The sequence below is a fragment of the Podarcis raffonei genome, chromosome 1 (assembly GCF_027172205.1).
Source record: "Podarcis raffonei isolate rPodRaf1 chromosome 1, rPodRaf1.pri, whole genome shotgun sequence".
NCBI lineage: Eukaryota > Metazoa > Chordata > Lepidosauria > Squamata > Lacertidae > Podarcis > Podarcis raffonei.
Window position 1 is genome coordinate 75411958 of NC_070602.1, and position 20650 is coordinate 75432607.

General features: G+C 39.7%; 1 protein-coding gene across 3 annotated transcripts in view; it reads left to right on the forward strand.

Annotated features, from left to right (window-relative positions):
- The window catches only part of TOLLIP (toll interacting protein), a 31044-nt gene that overhangs the window by 919 nt on the left and 9475 nt on the right, over nt 1-20650 (forward strand). For 2 of the 3 annotated variants that reach the window (XM_053394441.1, XM_053394449.1), the window contains exons 2-5: nt 15372-15521; nt 16459-16641; nt 18843-18995; nt 20330-20420. In XM_053394441.1, coding sequence (XP_053250416.1) covers nt 15372-15521; nt 16459-16641; nt 18843-18995; nt 20330-20420 — 577 coding nt within the window. Of the gene's footprint in view, nt 1; nt 108-15371; nt 15522-16458; nt 16642-18842; nt 18996-20329; nt 20421-20650 lie in introns of those variants that run through there. The other variant, XM_053394457.1, reaches the window with a different exon arrangement.

The window sequence follows — 20650 nt, forward strand, 5'->3', positions numbered from 1 at the left end:
TCGGGTAAGTGGGCGAGCGAGGGAAGGGAATGCGAGAAACAGCCAGGCCGAACTAAGGAAAGCCCGTTTTAAAAGAAGAGGACGGTTTTCCGTCATTCCTCACATCGGTATGTAATTCTGTCCTTGGCAGTGTAGTGTGTAAGCTGCAAATAGGAGCTTCTCTCGGCTGGGGGGCGCGTATTTGCAAAAACGAGACTTGCACAAACTTTGGTACGTATTTGAAATCCACGCTTTCCCCCCTCTTGACCTAAAAGAGCTGAGAAAGTCCTAGCGCAGCGTACCGGCTTTTTAAACAGAGAGTGGCTTCGTGGAAGGCTCCAAAAGAGTCTATGTTATGTTTATGAATGTAGGTCTGTATTTGTGCAAAAGGACACGTGGATTTTGCTGTAAGGGAGCTTTATTCTGACATACACGTCAGAAGTGGATGAGCATCCTGAAAGCTTGTGTTATAAGGTCTGCATACCGGTACTGGCTTTCCCCTTTGCAGAAGATTTAACACAAACATATTAAGTACTACCAATTGCAAATTATAGTCGTCCTTCTTAAAAAAGAAAAGTAACCGGGAAGAAGGGTTTAACATTCAAACGTTTTAAATAAATACATAATAAATTAAGTTTAAAAAAGCATTTTTGAAGTCTTGGCCTGTAACCTATAGGACATTTCGTTACATAGTGAATACATAGTATGTGAATTGGCCTTTGCCCATGTACACAATGAAGTACTTCTAGCTTTCGCTTCCACAGGCATTTCGGAAGTTGTGGCTTGACAAAATACTTAAGATGATAGAGGCTAGTCAGCCATCTTCTGTTTTTTATCAGTCCTGTTTTCTTGTAGATCTCTGATTTGCTCCTTGATTTTCTTTCTAATTCTTATCTGCGCCCGGGAGTTAGCACTAAAGGGGCTTGTATTTGCATGTTGGCTAATTTGACATTTTTGAAATTACAGGGAATTATATACAAATGAAGTGCAAATAAAATCACATAGTAGGGGTTATACAGCAATACATACATATATTCTTCAGGGGTGTTTGTGAGAATACAGCATTTTAGTATTTTTATTTTTTCCAGTGATATCAGTATTGTTATTGTCTGGAGCCAAAATAATCTTTTAATAATCCCTCCCACTTTGCAATTTTTTCCTTGCTGAGTAGAAGACCTGCTTGCCTTGCATTTCCTCTCCACTATTCAAACCATTGTATTTAGTCTCCTTGGATTACTTAATTCTGTATTTGATACAAAAAATTCTAAGGCTCTTGTCTGGATCATATTTTCATGTCTTGACAGATTTTTGGTGCAGAGGGAGACTTGAGACAGTGATGCATAAGCATTCTATTCTGCCAGGTGGCTGCAGTGCCAAAACAAGTACTGCCAGTTCCTCGTATATTTTAGAAGGCAGTTTCTAGAAGTGTAGTGTAACCACATAGCCACTGAAGGATGCTAAAGAGCTAAGTTTTTCTTTTCAATACAAAGCTGTGATGGTGTCTTCTGCCCTAGAGGAAATCTGTATTTAAAAGGTGATGTATTACTGACAGTTCACATATCTGGAATTCCAACACATTATTTGGGCTACTCTGGCCACAGTTTTACATTTTTCTTATTGTTTTAATAAAAAAATTATTAATTTTTTTAAATGCCAAAACTGAAATCTTACCAGTGTACTGTGTACAGACAACTGTATAGGGTCAGATTTGCCTGCGGGTCATCTCCCTTGATGAATAATTTCTTGGTGTCAACAGTAGTAGGCATTCAAATACTTTGTCAAGAACTCAGCTGTAAATGTGATGGGTTTAAACAATTTTTGTTCACAGCAGTTGAACTTGAAAAGGAAAGAAGGTTATAGACTCTGTCTATAAGTCTGTCTGTCCCTGATCAGCTCATGCAGGCTTCTCCTTACAAACAGATAACTGTAGACAATTTTGGCAGCAAATAGCCCCAGATGAAGGATAGCCAATCTGCATTTTTAGGGGTTGCTTTGTTCTCTACACTTTAGTCTGAAGGCCAGAACTATTTGACCCATTACAGATAGAATTGGCAGAAAGGCCTTTGTAGATACATGCTTGTAGAGTATTAGACCTGTTAATTTTTGGAAGGCTGATGAATGACTGCTTCCTCCTAGATTACATCAAAACGCAGGTTAGCAGTGACCCATTGCTTTTCCAGAATGTGCATGATAGTGCTGCAATGTAAACTTTGTGGAAAGCAATATATTGTATTCATGACAGTTTCTTCCTTTGTGCATGCTTCCACTTAAGAGAAAACAATCTCTTAATACATTTTCACTAAAACTTAATATAGCATTCCAGGGCACAAATACAGTTGCTTCCACCACTAGTATTACTGTCTACACCTGTTCTTGATGACCCACCCTCAGTTAAAAATTCCTTACCATGCCCCAAATCCTATTGAGTTCAGTGAGATTCATATATTGAGTATATACTGTCAAATGCACAAGCCAAAGCGCACATTGGAAACAATGACTCAAATTACAAGCTGTGGCTAAGTTCATAATAGTTTTGGTTTACAGTCTCTCAGTATTACTTCATGGATGTTATCTTGTCTCTTGAAAATGTCATTAGTGTGAGAAGCAAACACTAAGGTGATTGAGCAGGTGGTTGCTGAACAACTCCAAGCATGCCTGGAGGATGTGGACCATTTGGATCCCTTCCAGTCTGGATTCAGGACTCATTATGGGACTGAAACTGCCTTGGTCGCGCTGGTCGATAATCTCTGACGGGCCCCTGGCTAGGGACAGAGGTGAAAGCTGTTTCCTAGTTCTGCTGGATCTCTCAGTGACCTTTGATACCATCGGCCATGACATAAAAATAAACTTTGCCCTGTTGTTTAAGCCTCTTTCCTCCCATCTCCCCTTCTGTGTCTGCATCTCCCTTGTGTCTGTCTCCCTTCTCATCTCTATATACTGTAGTTCCATCCTTACTTAAGACATTGTGATATCTCAAAATCACAGTGTTTATCTGGTGATATATCATGATACTGAAAAGCAGATATCACCCAGCCCTACTTTTTACACAGGTTATTTTTTAATTTTTGTTTTAATAAATAACGTGAATAGTCTGGCCATCTTTTAAAAATCTTGTTCTTGGCTAGGGGGGCAGTGTTTTGAGTTCTGTTTTGTTTTTGTACCTCCCTTTCTTTACATCATAACTTTGTGTTTCAGTTTTTACCTTCTTTATTGTGCGCCATCCTGAGTATGCTGTGGGATGACCTGCAAATGTAATAAAAATGCTATTTTATAGAATTTGAATTGGTGCCATTTCAGAAGGTGTAAAGTATGATACATCTGATCATAGCAGCTCCTTTTAAAACCAGTAGTGCAGTTACAGTGACAGCAAAGGTTTATACTCAATTATCTGGGAGAAATAAGCCAGAGTTCAGTGGGGGTTGCATTCAAATAAGTGTGAGGTTTTAGCTTTATTGCTTGCAAAATTACCACCGGAAAGTGATGGACAACTGAATAATGCATAAACGAATGAGGCATGCCTCAGTATGAGTAAGTCTTGAGATTTGCACTGACTTAACACTAACTGGAAGATTCCATTTTATATCCTTTCAAAGCATCACTGGGGGAATTTAATAAAACCTTATTGAACATGTAAGTCTATTCTTTCTTAACTGGAGGAAGGTATTTGCTATTCCTAAGAACAATACACTAAATCAACTCAGAAATACCTTAACAGCGCAATCCTATGCATGTCTACACAGAAATAAGTCTTAATGAATTAAATGGGACTTACTCCCAAAAGTGTGTAAAGGATTACAGCCTAAATCGCTAGTCCAGTGTTTTTCAACCAGTGTGCCATGGCACTCTGGGGTGCCTTGAATGATGGTCAGAGGTGTTGCGAGCAACACTGGCCTCTTTCCCTCTTTCCTTCCCTCTGATGCCCTCTTGTGTCTCTGCCTCCCAAAGGCTTGCACAGCTGTTTGTTGCAGCAGCCCTGACTACAAGCTCCACGGGTTAATGGTGCCTCTGGGGCTGGCCAGGAGGTGCTGGTTGCCAGGAGCTGAGGCGGCCTCGGAGTAAGCAGGCAAGTGGGCAAGGGAGCCCAGCCAGCTAGCCCACCAGCCCTTGCTGTTGGGAATGGACAGACAAGTGGGAGACAGGCAGGCACTGTGCTGGCCTTTTATTTGTTTGCTGTGTGAAAGGCCTGCCTTGGAGCTGAGTGCCTGGTGCTGAAGGGGAGCCTTTCTGCCACGCAGGTCTGGCAGCACCCGTTGCTGCCTCCCAAGGTAAGGTGTTGGCCTCACGTTCAACTTTGGCCAGTCTCTGGTTGGGGTGGGGGCAGCTCAGAGACCAAGGGAAGAGGAGAGGAAGCTGAGGGAACAGTCCACAAGGTAGGGTGTTTGAAAAATGATGAAAGGCTGATAGCCCTGCAGGCAAGAGGTGACATAACTGGGCTCCCGAGCCCCACAAGGGTGCCGCAGAAAGAATGTACTTGGTAAAGGGAGCCGTGAACTCAAAAAGGTTGAAAACCTCTGCTCTAGTCAATTGGCTAACCTTCACTTGCATTTGACCTTAATCTTGTGCCACCTTCCAATATGGATATATAGCATTAATTTATTTTTGGACCATCTACTCCACCCCACCTGAACTTCACAGGATTTCAGTAGGCAAGGGATGGGGAGACCTATCCAGAATTGTTTAGAATATTCATAGCAAAATAACTGCTATGCATTCTTCTTCAAGATTAGATTACCTGCTTCATTCAGGTATCTTCCATTTACTTCTTGGTTGCCCATCAAATGGCCTAATGACATTGCAGAAAAAGCTTCTCCCACCTCCATTTTTTCTCTTGATCATTTGACAAAAGCATGAGAGGCCTCCTTCATAAATAATACATAACATTTGCATAGTGTTCCTTGTGTTCATAGCACTTCATATGCATTATCTAGTTATCCTTACAACGGGTAAGTCACTGTAACCATCCCTACCATATTGTAGGGTGGGAGAGGGACTTCTCCTGGGATCATATCCATTCCTTAGCCCATCTACACTCTAGGTCAGGCATAGGCAAACTTGGCCCTCCAGATGTTTTTGGCCTACAACTCCCATCATCCCTAGCTAACAGGACCAGTGGTCAGGGATGATGGGAGTTATAGTTCCAAAACATCTGGAGGGTCGAGTTTGCCTATGCCTGCTCTAGGTTCTAGTCTAGACAGTTCATAGCAGAGGTAAGGCTTTATTGAGTGGCCTGTAGGGATGGAGTTCACAATTATGTACCCTTTTGTGCATTTTCTCATGGTGTTGTTGCATACACTGTTAGTTCTGGTCCTCAACTCATAAAATATACATCAGCTCAACCTGCACTTGCATTTTGTGAAAAGGACATAATTGACTTCAAGAACTCCTTCAAATTTTTCTATTTGTATTTCCTACTGTTGATCATTGCCCACTATAACTAAGTATCCGTTGGCGTGCCCCTGGGGGTATTGTAATTTGTTTGTCTTGTATCTTTGTTCTTATTTTGGTGAAATGCCAATAGAGCAGCACTCCTTTCAGACCACACCAAATTGGGAGGGATAGCTATTGCCACAGAATAGGGATTCACGATTGCCATAACAAATTGGAGAACTGGGCCAAAACTAACAAAATGAATTTCAGTAGGGACAAATGTAAGGCCCTACACTTTGGCAAATTGCCTGTGGGGAGTCCCTTCCAAATCTACAATTCTATGATTCTATTATTTTACAGTTTTCACACTTAAAATCAAGTGTACCTATCTAGGCTTGTTTATAGTACAGTATAAGCTGTTCTGTTTTGGTAACAGGGATGGGTTATGAATTTCTTGTTGATACCCTTGTGGATTGTGAAGTATCTTCGCTTACATCCTTTAGCCTTGTAGTGATTTAGTTTCTAGCAGTGAGCAAGAGAATTACTTTGTTTACTTGCAGACTGTTACATTATTTGTTCTAACTCAACCACTGTAACTATAACTTCAACTTTCATTTTGAAAGTGATTTAAAATGTATCCTATACTCAGAGAAAGTAGTGAAATTTGTCCCCAAAAATTAAATTAAATCGAACATTGAAACCCCCAAGAAATGTCAGACACTTTTGTAGCCTGGGGGCCTTTGCAAAATCTGTTGCATCTCTTCTGTAGCATAGATAATGTCTTAATGGACAAAAAGCATATCTTAAGATATCAAAAAGGTAAAGCAAATTGTTGTACTGGAAACTTCACTGCCCTAAGCCTTATTCTTTATGTAACTAATGCATTTGAAGTAAATCTAGAGAATATTCATACATTTCACATACACACAGTTTGAACCTTAGGACCAGTTCACACAGGACAGTCAGTTTTGGAGTGTGTAGGACTTCCTTCAGGCTATGGTGGGCTTGCAGAGAGGGTGCTGTTTGCCTTAGCTGGTACCTTCTCATAGCTGTACATGCAGCCGCCAGTGATGGTGCTTTAGCAACTGCCACCTTCAAGGAAATAACAATGTCAATACAAGGTATTCATTCATTCAAATGGTATTCCTGTGCAAGTGTAGCATTTCACTTCATGTTAACTCTTAGTTTTTCTCATTTTGTTTTATTGTTGTGGTTATTATTTATTCAATTTGTATACTGCCCTTCATCTGAAGATCCCAGGGCAGTTCACAACAGAAAATCAAAAAAATGAGAATACCAGAAACATATTAAAACAAAAACAAAACCAAGAACTCCCCTTCCCACAAACACATATAAAAAGCCATGGAATGTAGGCGTTCCGGACAAGTGGAATAGACCACAGCAGCTCCCCCTCCTCAACCCTCAAGTCTGCCCTGATGCTGCACTGACTATCCAGGTGGGCACAGCTGCATGAGACCAACTCAACTCTGCTCACCCACGCAGGTCACAGTCATACAGACCAGATCAGCCTCCTCATCCACAGTCAAATCATGTATAAATGAGATCTTACTCAGTTGACCTGGCATTCAGCAACAGCAGCTGCAGCCCCGAGGACTGACTGAGAGGACAACTCCCCTGGTTAGAAGAGGGGACTGGCACATGGCACAGTCACTAACTGCCACGTGTCTATTACCTAGCCTGTCCTGTCTCCCACAACCCCTACCCTGAACCACTGTGATTGCCCCCCCGCCCCATTCTTCCCAACTAATCTCTTCCCAGGCACATCCCATGTCTTTCAGTTAAAAGCAACAAAACCCCAAATTTAAACCAAGTTAAAAAGTAGTTGAAAACCATTTAAAACAACTTGAGCAATAATAATAACAACAAGACCCACTAAGCAATACCCAACCCAAGAGCCCATTCAGGTGTCTCAGCTTTTGTACTGCAGTTAGTCTGGGCCATACCCTCCTAGGCTTGGCAGAAGAGGCCTGCAAGGCAGGGAGCAGGTCCCCCAAGACCCACAGCCAATATGGCCTTTGAAGGTATATTGCCTTCAAATGCAGTTAATCCGACAACCATTTTTCCTCTACTGTAATGATACTTTTCCCCATTGCTAGGCAAGGACAGTCTGCTTTGGAAATGCATTGTGTGGGAGTTCAGAATTCTTTGAGATCAGTTTGCTTATCTGTAATGACACTATACTATTTCATGTGGATTTTAGCTTATTTCAAAAAGTATGTGGGGGTTGGCAGTGCAAAACTACCCATAAAAAGGCTTATTTTAGAAGAAATAATATGGTCAAAAGATTTTTAAAAATCTTGTACAGTACGTTTAAATAACAAGACTATGTTTGCACTTCTCTGCAGCTGTGAGTGAATAAATAGTTGAGCTTTGCGGTTCTCATGAACTGGCTCTAATTAGCATACCAAACAGATTTTGAGATGGATATACTCCTTTACGTGCCTTTCTAAACTGTTCTTAAAATAAATACTTGTACTTTGTGGCTTCATTAACAATCTAACAATTACATGTATTACAGATAACCCAGTTCAACAAACGTAAGAGATGGAAATACATACAAGATGTTTCTAGTTCTAACTAATAGGTGAGGGAAATGCCTTTCATGTAAATGACAGCACAAATGCTATTTTTACAACTCAAGTAACATAGCTTTGAAAAAAACATAGTTCCCTCATGCATTTAAAGTATGAGATTGGAGACATCCAACGTAGACTGCAGGTTTGGAGCCTTAGTACTAATCTATAAATGTCTACTCAGAACCCTACATTCACCAACTGGAGCCGGGTGCAGATTTGTGGCAGGGTGGGGGACATACACTTAGAACTGAGCTAGAGTGTATCGAAGCCCATTCTCAATCAAGGAAGTTGTTTTTAGTAGCAGAACTGAGCCATTACACATAAAAATCCATTCCTAGTTTTTCCTCCTCCTTGCCCAAGATTTCTTCACTTCAGCAAACAAATTTAAGGGGGTTCCTTTTTTGTTGCAGTTGTTTAAAGTGATGGGAGATTAAGCTTTTATACTTACGCTGCCAGTCAGTCACCCACATGTTAGGTAATAGAGCCTCATCTATCTTCTGCCCACCTTGATATAAGGTGCTGCTTTCAGTTCTCTGCAATTTTCAGAGAACTCTGGGGAATCTCTCTGCTGCTGTGCGCCCTGCTGTGCCAGAGGGACAGGGACAGTTTCGCCTGGGGAGTAGATTTATGGAGGCTTAAACTGAAAAGACTTGTAAAGTCTGCTTTTCTAGTTTTTATCTCTGTGCGTTGCTAGACAGGTACACTCTGTATAATCCCTGCTGCTTTTTGGTTGAAGTTACTGTTTGGTGTTTTGTTTTTTTAAGCATGTATGCATGCTTCAGTTGGAGCTTAGAAAAAAACTTGGCTTGAAAGCTCTTTAAAAACAAAGTTCATTGCTCGTATTTAGAACTTCAAAAAAATATCCTGCTGTGCTCTTGTGTTCAGCTAGTGGAGTGAGAAGGCACTCAGCTTTTTAGGATAATAAGTAAATTGTAAGTTTAGAAAATAGTAGAGGTATGTGGCTCGGGGGATGTATTAGTAGTCTGTGTTACAGGCACATTCAATAAGTATTAATAGGATTTATATTTTACATAATACTAGCAATGCAGTTGGGGCACTCAATCCAATAAACAGAACCCTCTCAAAATACAGAATAGGGTGGTTTTGAGATAATAAGGAAAGAGTTGTAGTGTACAGAAGAGGACTTCTTTTGTGCATCATAGATCCGGTTTTGAATGTGTGCACAAACAATCAGTATGAAAATAGTTTGGATCATAATACAAGTTAACTAAAGCAACTTTACAGAAGCATATTTTCCTACCTGTTCTATCCTACCCCCATCCCTAACCTGGGCAGCCATCTGGGTAATGATGGTTGGGGCTGAAGAGGTGCTATTCAGGAAGGATGGTCCAAATCAGATAGAAGTCTGCCTGATTTTGGACAATTTCCCCCTACTTCAGCAGCCTCCTTCAATTAACTTAACATTAGGCTGTTTAGGATCCAAGCTGTTGTTGTTGTCTTGAATGATCTTACTGTGTTCAAATATCATGTTTCTTTAGTGTTATGCAAAAACAAGTGAAAGTTTTATAAATAAATAAATAAATAAAGGATTCTCCTAAGTTGTATCCTATATCAGTTGTCAAATTCAGAAGATTCAGTTTTGGTTATAATCAAAGATATTGTGATGTTCAGATTTTGTGCACTTTAACAGTAGCCCATTATTATCATTAAAAATACGCTTATATACCACTTCATGTCACAAGTGACTTCAAAGCTATTTACAGTTTAAAAAACATTATAAATCACAGAACAACATTAAGAGAGCAGTAAAAGAAAGAAGCGAACCTTAAACCAGTTACATAATGTTGACAACACTCCACTTACTTTATTTATCCTATAATATAAGTTAGTATCACCCCAAGCTTGCAGGTAAGGAACAGAGATCGAGAGATAGTGACTTGCCTAAAAGTAATTGCAGGGGTAAAATTTGATCCAAAGGTTAACTCATGGCTCAGGGAGCTATGCAGTTGTGGTGTCCTGCTTCCAGAATGGACTTAAGCTCGTACAAACTTCTTCACCCTGCAGCCGTCAGCAACCCCCCAACCAACATTTTGCTGGCACAATATTGGTTTCCACCCTTTGTCTCTTACCCAGTGTACTGTACCAACTCTATAGCACTGTGTACTTTTGGGGCCTTTTGTTGGATTCCTGATTTTTGATAGGGTCCCCCCCCTTTTAATATGGATCTTTACTTTTTCCATTGTATTTTTCATAATTGTAAATTAATTATGTTATACATTGTCAATATTGAAGAATCTTAACTTTGATAGACTTTTGTGGTACAACTTCCAAACCACAGTTTTTGACAAACAGCATCTAGTCTATGAATCTTATGTAGAAGCCAATTTCTTAAGTTGGCTAGCTTGTTTTTGCTTATTAGGAAAATCAGTGTGTGTGTTAAAGACTATTTGGACTGCTGGACGGGGGTAACACCATTGGTATTACCATTTTTTGATGTAATTAAAAACTTGGTGGATCAGAGAAATGCTGTGGACATAGTGTATCTTGATTTCAGTAAGGCTTTTGAAAAAGTCCCCCATGATATTCTTGTGAGGAAGCTGGTAAAATGTGGGTTGAACAAGGTAACTGTTAGGTGGATTTATAGCTGGTTGACTGACCAAACCCAAAGAGAACTCATTAATGGTTCCTCGTCATCCTGGAAAAAAGTGAAAAGTGGGGTGCTGCAGCATTCTGTCCTGGGTCTGTTGTTCAACTTGGATGAAGGAATTGAGGGTGTCATTTGCTGATGTCATTAGTGTCATTTGCTGATGACACTAAACTGGGGGGAAGGGTAGCTAAAGCAGCAGAAGACAGAATCAGAATTCAAAATGACCTTAACAGATTGGAGAACTGAGCGCAAGCTAGCAAAATGAATTTCAGTAGGGACAGATGTAACTTTGGGCGGAAGAACCAGATGCACTAATATAGGATGGGGGACACCTGGCTTACTAGCAGTACATGTGAAAAGGATCTAGGGGTCTTGGTGGACCACAAGCTTACCATGGGTCAATAGTGTGATGCAGCAGCAAAAAAATCTAATGCTGTTCTGGGCTGCATCAACAGAAGTATAGTGTCCAGATCAAGGGAAGTAATAGTACCACTGCATTCTGCCTTAGTCAGACCACACTTGGAATACTGTGTCCAGTTCTGGGCACCACAATTTAAGAAGGATGTTGACAAGCTGGAACATGTACAGACGAGGGCAACCAAGATGATCAAGGGTCTGGAAACTAAACCTTATGAGGAACACTTGAAGGAGCTGGGTATGTTTAGCCTGAAAAAGAGGAGACTAAGAGGAGATATGATAGCCATGTTTAAATAGCTTAAGGGCTGTCACATGAAGGGGGATCATGCTTGTTTTCTCCTGCTCAGGAAGGTAGGACTCGAACCAATGGCTTCAAGTTGCATGAAAGGAGATTCTGACTAAACATTCTGAAAAACTTTCTGACACTAAGAGCTGTTCATCGGTGGAACAGACTCCCACAAGAGGTGGTGGACTCTCCTTCCTTGGAGGTTTTTAAACAGAGATTGGATGGCCATCTGTCATGGATGCTTTAGCTGAGATTCCTGCATTGCAGGGGGTTGAACTAGATGTCCCTTGATGTCCCTTCCAACTCTAAGATTCTGTGATAGTTGTGACCTATAATTTGTTTTTCTGCCTTGTGTGTAAAACCAATTGAGTGTGCATTTCATTCTGGTTCTCAAGCATAAATACAAGTTTCCCTCCTGCATACTGCTTAAATGTCTGTGCAGTATTGTACAGAGGTTTTACAAGTTACTTCTGTCCTCTCTCTGAAACTGAACTGAGAGGTGAGTAACATGAAACAAAGGATGAAAGTGTTTTTAAAGTAGACTTTTCTGCAGAGCAAATGATCATATAGAGCAATTTGGACTTGTTATTTATATAACTTAAGGTGATAATTTTGGTATACTGTGTAACTAAGATAAGACTGTCTTATTTTACAAGTTTGTAACCAGAATAGGTCTTTCCTTACACAACTTTACAATATGTTTTTAAAAATAAATGTTCATTTTATTTTAAATTGATAGACATTTTTCTTCATCTTTATTCTTAACATTAGTTTCTAGTCTGAAGCATTTGCATATTGTAGGACAGTATTCTTCTTTAGCAGAATCATCAGAAAACAAGATGTTCTAGATCCAGCTGTTTGGCAGGCAGTAAAGAGTGATACGGAGTTAATGCAGGACAATTTGTCAGTGGTCTGTTTCCAAGAATGATTCAAAGTGGTGATTTTAACTTTTAAAGCCCAAGGACCTTGAGGCCTGGATATCTTAAGTACCAATCCCCCCTCCCCCCCACAAGCCTCCCCATGCATTAAGATCTGTCTTGGAGGCTCTTCTCTGGATACCATAGGTAAGAGAGATGGTGACTGGAGATATGGCCATTTCAGTAGTGCTGTCCTGACATTTGATTTTGTCCTTGGTGAAGGTTTATTTAGCACAGGAAAAACTCCTTTCCTGGTTATGATGTTTGCAGTTCTTGCATTATGTCTTATTTTGTTATTGTGTTCTAAACTGATTTTACTGCTTGCAAATTTTAACTGGTTTTGTAAATGAGTTGCTCTGGGAATTCTCTGGATTAAAAAATACATATGTTCAGATAAACTTTAGTTTTTCAGACACTTTTCTAGGGACAATGAAAGGCATACTAGTAATGGATGAGGAATTCAATACTATGCTGCTAGTGATATAGTTGGTCATAGTGTCAATGTTAGCTGCCAGGGGGAAGTTGAGGAAAATCACTTGCAAAAATGTTTCCTTTTAAAGGCAAGAATACTTTTTCCATTACAGAATCCACAACATATTGAGATGTCTTTGTATGTTACTTGGGGGTTTTTCATGCTTAGCTGTGATATTCTTGATACTCTTGAAGGAGCCCTAAACTAGTCTTTGTAGGACAGCAGTATTCCTCCTCTTGAAACTTCTTCAATGCATTTCAGCTCCTACCAGCTGCATTTAATTTTGCTGTGGTCCGGAGGCAGAAGCAGGAGCTGCTGCTTCTGCTAATTAAATTTTGTGTTAACTCCTACACTTCAAAGATGTTATCTTGGAGAACATGAGTAGCTCTCTGCCATATTAAAAAACTGTAGCCCAAGGCCTATATATCCCTGGAAACTATGCTATTTATGAAGACATGTATTTGAGTTGAGAATTCTAGGGTAGGGTTGCCATATTTCAGAAAGTAAAAACCAGGGCACCGAAGGTTGTTGAGCTTGCCTGTTACGATTGTCTTTTGTTAGAATCCCTAACATGTTACCTCATTTAGTATAGCAAAAGACTGGTAGCGTGTTAAAGTAGGCTTTACCTGTGATCTACAGTTTTAGAACTCTTTGCATTGTGGAATATTAAATAAGCACAGTTTTCTACCTTTCCTTTATGTAAGAATCTTGCTCATGTGGCTACTTCAACCCTTGTTTCTAAATTTACTCTGTAATCAGAATCTTGAATTTCATAAATGTTGGTATGCCAATGAGCAGTATTGCAGACTAAAGTTTCATATGAAAAAAGTGGTTGAAATTCTGGTGCACATTTGTTTGCATAATTTTCACAAAAGTAAACATATACTGTAATCCTTCACTGTATTTCCCCCCCCCCCATAGTAAACACTGTCCCCAAATTGCAGCCACTTACCATTTACAGATTCCTTTCTATAAATAAATGAAAATGGTTGGGGCAAAAAAAACCCTACAGTACCAAGTAAACCAACTGAATATTACAAATGGGAGAACTGACCCAGAGAAGTAGGTAGCTACTTTTCTTTTGAAATATACCACACATAGCTTTATTTTGGGGACATTTTACTGCCTCAAGAAGCATTTGAATTTGGCTTGGGGTAGAAAAATACCCCCTAAAGTTTTCTTACATTACTTTCTTAGTTTCTGTTTACCATGTTGGGGTAAAAAGAGCAAACTTGTTGAAACAAGCAGATTATAGTACTCTGCTCCTGTCGCAAAACACATGTACCTTTTTTTGAGACCCAAGCTACATTGTAGGCGCACTTTGTTAGAAAATACTGTCAGCATCGCCCTTGAGCCAGTGTCACCAACTGGACTCATACACTTCAGCCCCGACTGGGCCAGGCGAGCTGGGTAGCACTTCCAGAGACCACCTTCTGCACAGGAACAGGTCAAAGTGCTGTGGACTCACAGCTTAGAGTTGTGAGCACCGGATTCACTCCCACAAGAAGACAGTCGTCGCACAGCAGAGTATAGCAGAGTACAGCAGAGTATAAACGACTTGGAGAGCAGCTCTGTAGAATAACTTCTTTATCCTATCTACAACTATCATACAAACTATATACAGAGCTAAATGAGGTCTAAGCATAAAGAATGCTGCACTGCACTGAGTGTCTGCAGCTGCTCTTAGCAGCAACCTTATCTATACACACGATCTCTAACACTTAGTCTCTCTCTCTCCCCGACACACTGACTGACTGACTGACTCTTTGATGTGGTGCTGGAGCAGAATAAGTAGAGAGCAGAACACGCCTCCTCCTCTCTGGAGAATCAGCAGAGATCATCATGAGATTCTTGGGTATGGGAGGGGTGAAATCTCCTCAAATACTCCACAAAATTTTGTATCTGGGTTTTTTATTGGATGACTTATAAAAATTCATCTCATTTTTCTTTCTTCCAATCCTAAAGAGGCATAGCCAGTGCTTTTTCTTCTGGGAGTACGCAGGGGTACGCATACCCCTAAACATTTTGTGAATCTACGTTTGGCCTCATTGAGGGGCAGTATTTCAATATGAGTAGGAAAATGAGAGTACCCTTAAACATTTTTTAAGAAAAAAAGTACTGGAGATAGCTAACAGTCACTAGCCACGGTTAGATAAATAATAAAATCAACTAAACTTTATCTTTAGCAGTTAAGGTTGCTATACGTCCAGACTTTCCTGGACATACCCGGAATACTACAGTCGGAAGCAGTGTCCGGGTGGAAATCAGCAACATGTCCAGGAAAATCCAGTTGTGTGGCAACCCATGTCAGCGAGTCATTTTTGCCGATTTCCTTTAAAAATAGTTCGAAAATATCAAATATGTGATCTTGCCCAAAAAGCTCAACCCTGCTTTAGCTCTTCAAATTCTCAAATCAGGTATTTCCCTGTTTCATTGATGTCCTTTTTTACCTGGGGCTTGGGAGTCCTAATCATAGTGGTGTCAATTTTCACAATATTTATTATTAAGGATTTCCATTTCAGATGTCTAAAAGAGTCAGTTTTGCATTAGTTGTACGTGTCTCATAATGCACCCAGTTCTTCTTGGCAGCTTATGTTGAAGTGGGGTTACAAAGTAGATAGGGGGATACTAGCAAGTTGTGAGTGAAATATATTTAAAAGGACCAAATAGGAGATTGCAGGGTGGAACAAAGAGGATTATATTTTTGGTTTATGTGTTTCTTGTACAGGTGTATATTGGTGAACTTCCTCAAGATTTCCTTCGCATCACCCCAACTCAGCAACAGCAACAGATCCAATTGGATGCTCAAGCAGCTCAACAATTACAGTACGGAGGAGCAATGGGTACTGTTGGGAGACTGAGCATCACTGTAGTGCAGGTATTTTGAAATGTACATGTTAGATGTGGCACATGTTTACATTTTGTAGATTCCTGGGATGTACTGCTAAATACAGTGTTGTCATAGTTATTATGCACAGACGCTGACAGTAGCTTTAAAAAGAGTATCACTGGTTCCTGGCTAATAAGCAGTTTGCATTGATCTTGCAGGGTACAACTAACTGCATACAGGTTTCACTTGCTATTTATGTTCAGAATTGCATGATTTCAGTGCATATTAGTGTAATCTTCCTATGAAACCGCTCATCAGCATCTACTGTGAAGGCAGTATATAGGAACTGAGAGAACATGTGCTCTCCATCAGTAGGTTTTTCATCATCTAACTTCAGACATTTAACATTTTTGTGGTGGTTTTGAAGTGCTTATTTAGAACATGAAAAGTTTTAGTAGCTCTGTGGTGATTTTGGAATAACTGGTTCAATGTAGCTGGAAAATATTTAAATGAAAAAACTTCAAACATTTTGGAGTTTCATTATCTAAGGTTATGCTATTTTTGTCTATATATACCTTGAAAATGAATGCAGACAGCAAATAAACCCTATGAACACGTAAATCAGTTGCTAACAGATTACAAAAAAGCCCTAAACTAAACTTGTACAAATAAATCAATATGAACATCTTTTTATTATGGCTAGCATTTCTACTTGGACAAAGTAGATCTGTAGTGTTGTGGGCAGAGTGTATTTAAATGGAATCATTGCAGATTTCATTTGAATTGAGGCATTGTAACTCATTGAGCAGAATGCCTTAATTTGAATCTTTATTCAAATCTACTCTGTTTACAAAATTTTACTTCTCAGTGGTTGATATCACCATTAATATGCTGATTGCAACTAAAAAATGTAGACACTTCAGTCTAGGAAGGTGCATGGAAAGCTAATAACAACATTATTAATTTCCTTTGTCTACTTCCTTAGGCAAAATTGGCAAAAAACTATGGCATGACACGCATGGATCCATACTGCAGAATACGACTTGGCTATGCTGTCTATGAAACTCCCACAGCTCACAATGGAGCCAAGAATCCCCGATGGAACAAAGTTATTCAGTGCACTGTTCCACCTGGAGTGGATTCTTTCTATCTGGAAATCTTTGACGAGGTAAGAGCGTTAAAAAACACCCTGATTTGTAAAGAGGTTGGCTTAGGGGAGGAGGGATATTTGGGGGGCACAATTAGTATGAAGTTTCAGTTCATACTAATTGAGAACATTCTCTTTGGGCCTCTACGGTCATTTTTGTTTTCTGCCCTTTATCCTAGGTAGTCTGTATTGAGAGCTGAGCCTAAAAAAATACAGAACCTTTGTCTGCTTCCTTAAGCAAAATTGGCAAAACACTATGAAATCTGTATCGTTGTGCTTATGGAAGGGCTTTTGATCTCTTCAGTGCCTCTGCTAATGGGGAAAGGAGGGCAGGCAATTGCTTCCAATTCCAATTCCCCCATGCAGCCTCCTGTGCCTCCCAAAATTAGCTCCAGATAGCAACTCTCACAGAAATTATTTCCCTTTCGCTATAAATGCAAACACTTCATATTATCAGTGCAAAAATATAATGTTTTCTTAAACATAAAAATCAGTTCATGCATCCATCTGGCAGTTACCTTTTTCTCCCAAACTAGGTAGCTCCTAGTTCTCATGCTGGTAATTCTCCAAGGCAATGTTTCACTTGCATGAATTAGGTTTATTTACTTTAGAGCATGGGTGAGAAGCCTCTTGCCAAGTTAGGCTTGTCTCGCCTTCCAGTGTAGCCCCACAAGGCTGTTCTCCCTTGGTCACACCACACACACATGTCACTCACCTACAGAAAGGTAGCCGTGTTGGTCTGCCATACTCAAAACAAACAAACAAACAAATTTCTTTCCAGTAGCACCTTAAAGACCAACTAAGTTAGTTCTTGGTATGAGCTTTCGTGTGCATGCACACGAAAGCTCATACCAAGAACTAACTTAGTTGGTCTTTAAGGTGCTACTGGAAAGAAATTTGTTTGTTTGTATGTCACTCACCTGACATCGTTGACTTTGAGTGGGACAGAAATCTGGAACTGCAAAGAAACAACCAAGAGCCATAGAGTGGTTTTTTGATTACAGTGGTACCTCTGGTTGCGAACGGGATCCGTTCTAGAGCCCCCTTTGCAACCTGAAAGGAACGCAACCCATGTTTGCGCACACGCGGGTTGCGATTCACCGCTTCTTTGCATGCATGTGACGTCATTTTGCGTGTCTGTGCATGCACGAGCGGCGAAACCTGGAAGTAACCCTTTTCGGTACTTCCGGGCCGCACCAGGACACAACTTGAAAACACGCAACCTGAAGCAAACGTAACATGAGGTATGACTGTATTCCTCTGTAGCTCTGTCCATCTGTCAAATGTGGTCTACAGGGGGTTGGCCATAATTTGATCTGACCTGTTCCCACTCTTCTTTAGAGGCTTTAAGTAGCCATCTATGTGCATTATTGTAATGTTTCTAAAACAAAATCTTGAGGTTGCAGCCAGTGGTTGAAAAAGCCTATGGCAATTCACACATCCAATATTTTCCCTTATCCTTCTTCTCCCTGTACCTCCCCAAAAACCACTCTCGAAAGTTGGCAGAACTACTAAACATTTGTGAACGGTGTTGCACAAAGCTATAGTAAGAGGGGGAAGGGGAGTAGTTGCTTTTTGCTTTGTAATCATTGGATACAACGCTTGGAATTCCACACCATTTTAAAATCTCCTTGTTCAGTTCCTGTTTGTCTCTTTAACTTATAATGACAACAGAAAAAGTTTGGCACTGGTAAGAGTCTTTGGGCCAAATTCAGCTAACTAATCCTGTCAGCGGAAAACCACAGAAGGATTTCTGCTGGTGCAACAGGGCTTTCCCCCTGCCTCCCTGCCCCAAATTGACTTGGGAGAATCCCTAGAACAGCACACTGGTGGAGAGAGGGCAGATTGTTTCATCAAACAAGCAAAAATGCTTGTGCTGATGGACCTAGGCCTATCTGCTCAATAATAACTTGAATTGATCCCTTTAATTTTATATTAAATCCACTAGGTTTGAAGAAATGTTACTTTCCAGTTCTTGTGTTTATTTTTCTGTTAATCTTAGTGCTCCAAGTTATCCATGAACCATGGTGTTTCTCCTTATGAGTGGATTAGGAAGGACAATTAGCCTACTTTTGAAGAACAGATGAGAACTTGATTCCATTGAAAGCACAATTATTTTAACTTTAATGTGAAATAGCAAAATTTTAAAACTGATAGTGACACTTACATTTCTGTCCCTTTAAATTCTTCTCCTCATAATTACCTAAATATGTATCTTTCAGCGAGCATTTTCAATGGATGATCGCATTGCTTGGACGCACGTTACTATTCCTGAATCACTGAAACAAGGAAAGGTAGAAGATGAATGGTATAGCCTGAGTGGAAGGCAAGGAGATGACAAAGAAGGAATGATTAATCTGGTCATGTCTTATACAGTAAGTTAATTGACAATAGTTGCTTTAGTGCAGGAGGCAATGAGTTTGCTGACGAAATGGGGCGGAAAGAGGCTTTGTTGGAACCCGAGGCAGTGAACTTCTGAAACTTGCTATATTGAACTACTCAAAGTCTGTTTGATACATGAAGAGAATAGAGAAGTGAGTAGATAACATGTAAAGGTGTATCAGAATTAACAGAACTGCGTATTGAAAGCCAAGATTAACAGAATCTCCCACAAAATCTCCAAATTACCTGAAAATTTTGAATCATATTAATTTTTTAAATCACTTTTGGAAATTTTGTAACTTACATTTGAAATGCAGAGCAAATGTAACATATCATATTAAAGCCCATGTAGTTCTGAAGAGATTGGTGTTTTTAGTTTTGATGTATCTCAAACCTGGGCTGAGTCTTTAAGGTTTTTGTGTAGTCCAGCAAAACCAAAACAATTGCAATTTTTCAGAAATTTCAAACCCTCATAACGTGAAAATGGGACGAGATAAAAAAATTGATATTTAAACTTAGTTTTGATCATTCAACAAGTGTACAAAATATTAAGAAAATTGGATGATATGAGGTAAAAAAGTTGGATCACTTGATATAGAATGACCCATTGTGTCCTACTAAAATACTGTGTGTGTTATGGATAAACCTTTGGGAATATGAATATATAAGGTAATTTTTTTTATGAGAGAGAACAATTATTAATGATGAATGGCACTGACGAGAATTTTGCTGATGGTCTTCATGTTTTGTTTCTAAACTGGGGAATGATATTTTTCTACAGGAAAATTTGTAAATGAAGCTTACTCCAGTTTCTCACATTGTGAGAAGTAACAGTGTACAAAAAGCAGGGTTTTATCCAGAAGTGGTTTGTCCGTGCAATTCATTGTGCAAGTACTTGCATAATGTAGCACAGTGTCTTCTGTTAGCTCTTGTACACCAATTCACAAAGCATCAGCACTAGCAGAATTTCTTCTACTTTCACATTTCCAGATCCGGGCCACAGAAATTATTCTGAAGCTCAGTATTGTACTCTGAGTGAAACAGTGCCTAAACTGCCTGCAATTTATCATAAAAGCATAACTTGATTTGAGCAGATGGAACTCTCTATTTATAGGTTATTATAGTTCCTTTGAAATGTCTTTTAATTCAATGGAACTCATTTAATTTTCCTGGGATGTGTTGGCATTTACTGACTTGTGCCAAAATGTTGCTTCCTAGCCTTTGTATGGCAGGACTTAAGTGGTTTTTGTGCATTTTCTTGCTGCTTTGTTTTGTTCCTAGAATAATTTTCAAATACTCATTAGTTTTGCTGTCTTTTGATATCCAGTCCTTACCAGCTGCCATGATGATGCAGCCTCAGCCAGTGGTCCTGATGCCCACAGTGTATCAGCAAGGAGTTGGATATGTGCCTATAGCAGGTATGTTACTCCTTTTTCTTTTTAATTTGAGCTTTGAAAAACAAGTCTCTTGGAAATTGCTAATTTAAAACCAGAGGCAGAGACAAGCTCTGTTCTTTGAAGTACCCACCATTTAAAATCAAACATTCAGTATGAAACTGTAATTTGGAGACTAATAAGGCACTTGCATGCTCAAGCTGTTTACAGATTTTCACAGAACTGAAGTATTTATACAGCTGTCAGCGTGGCTA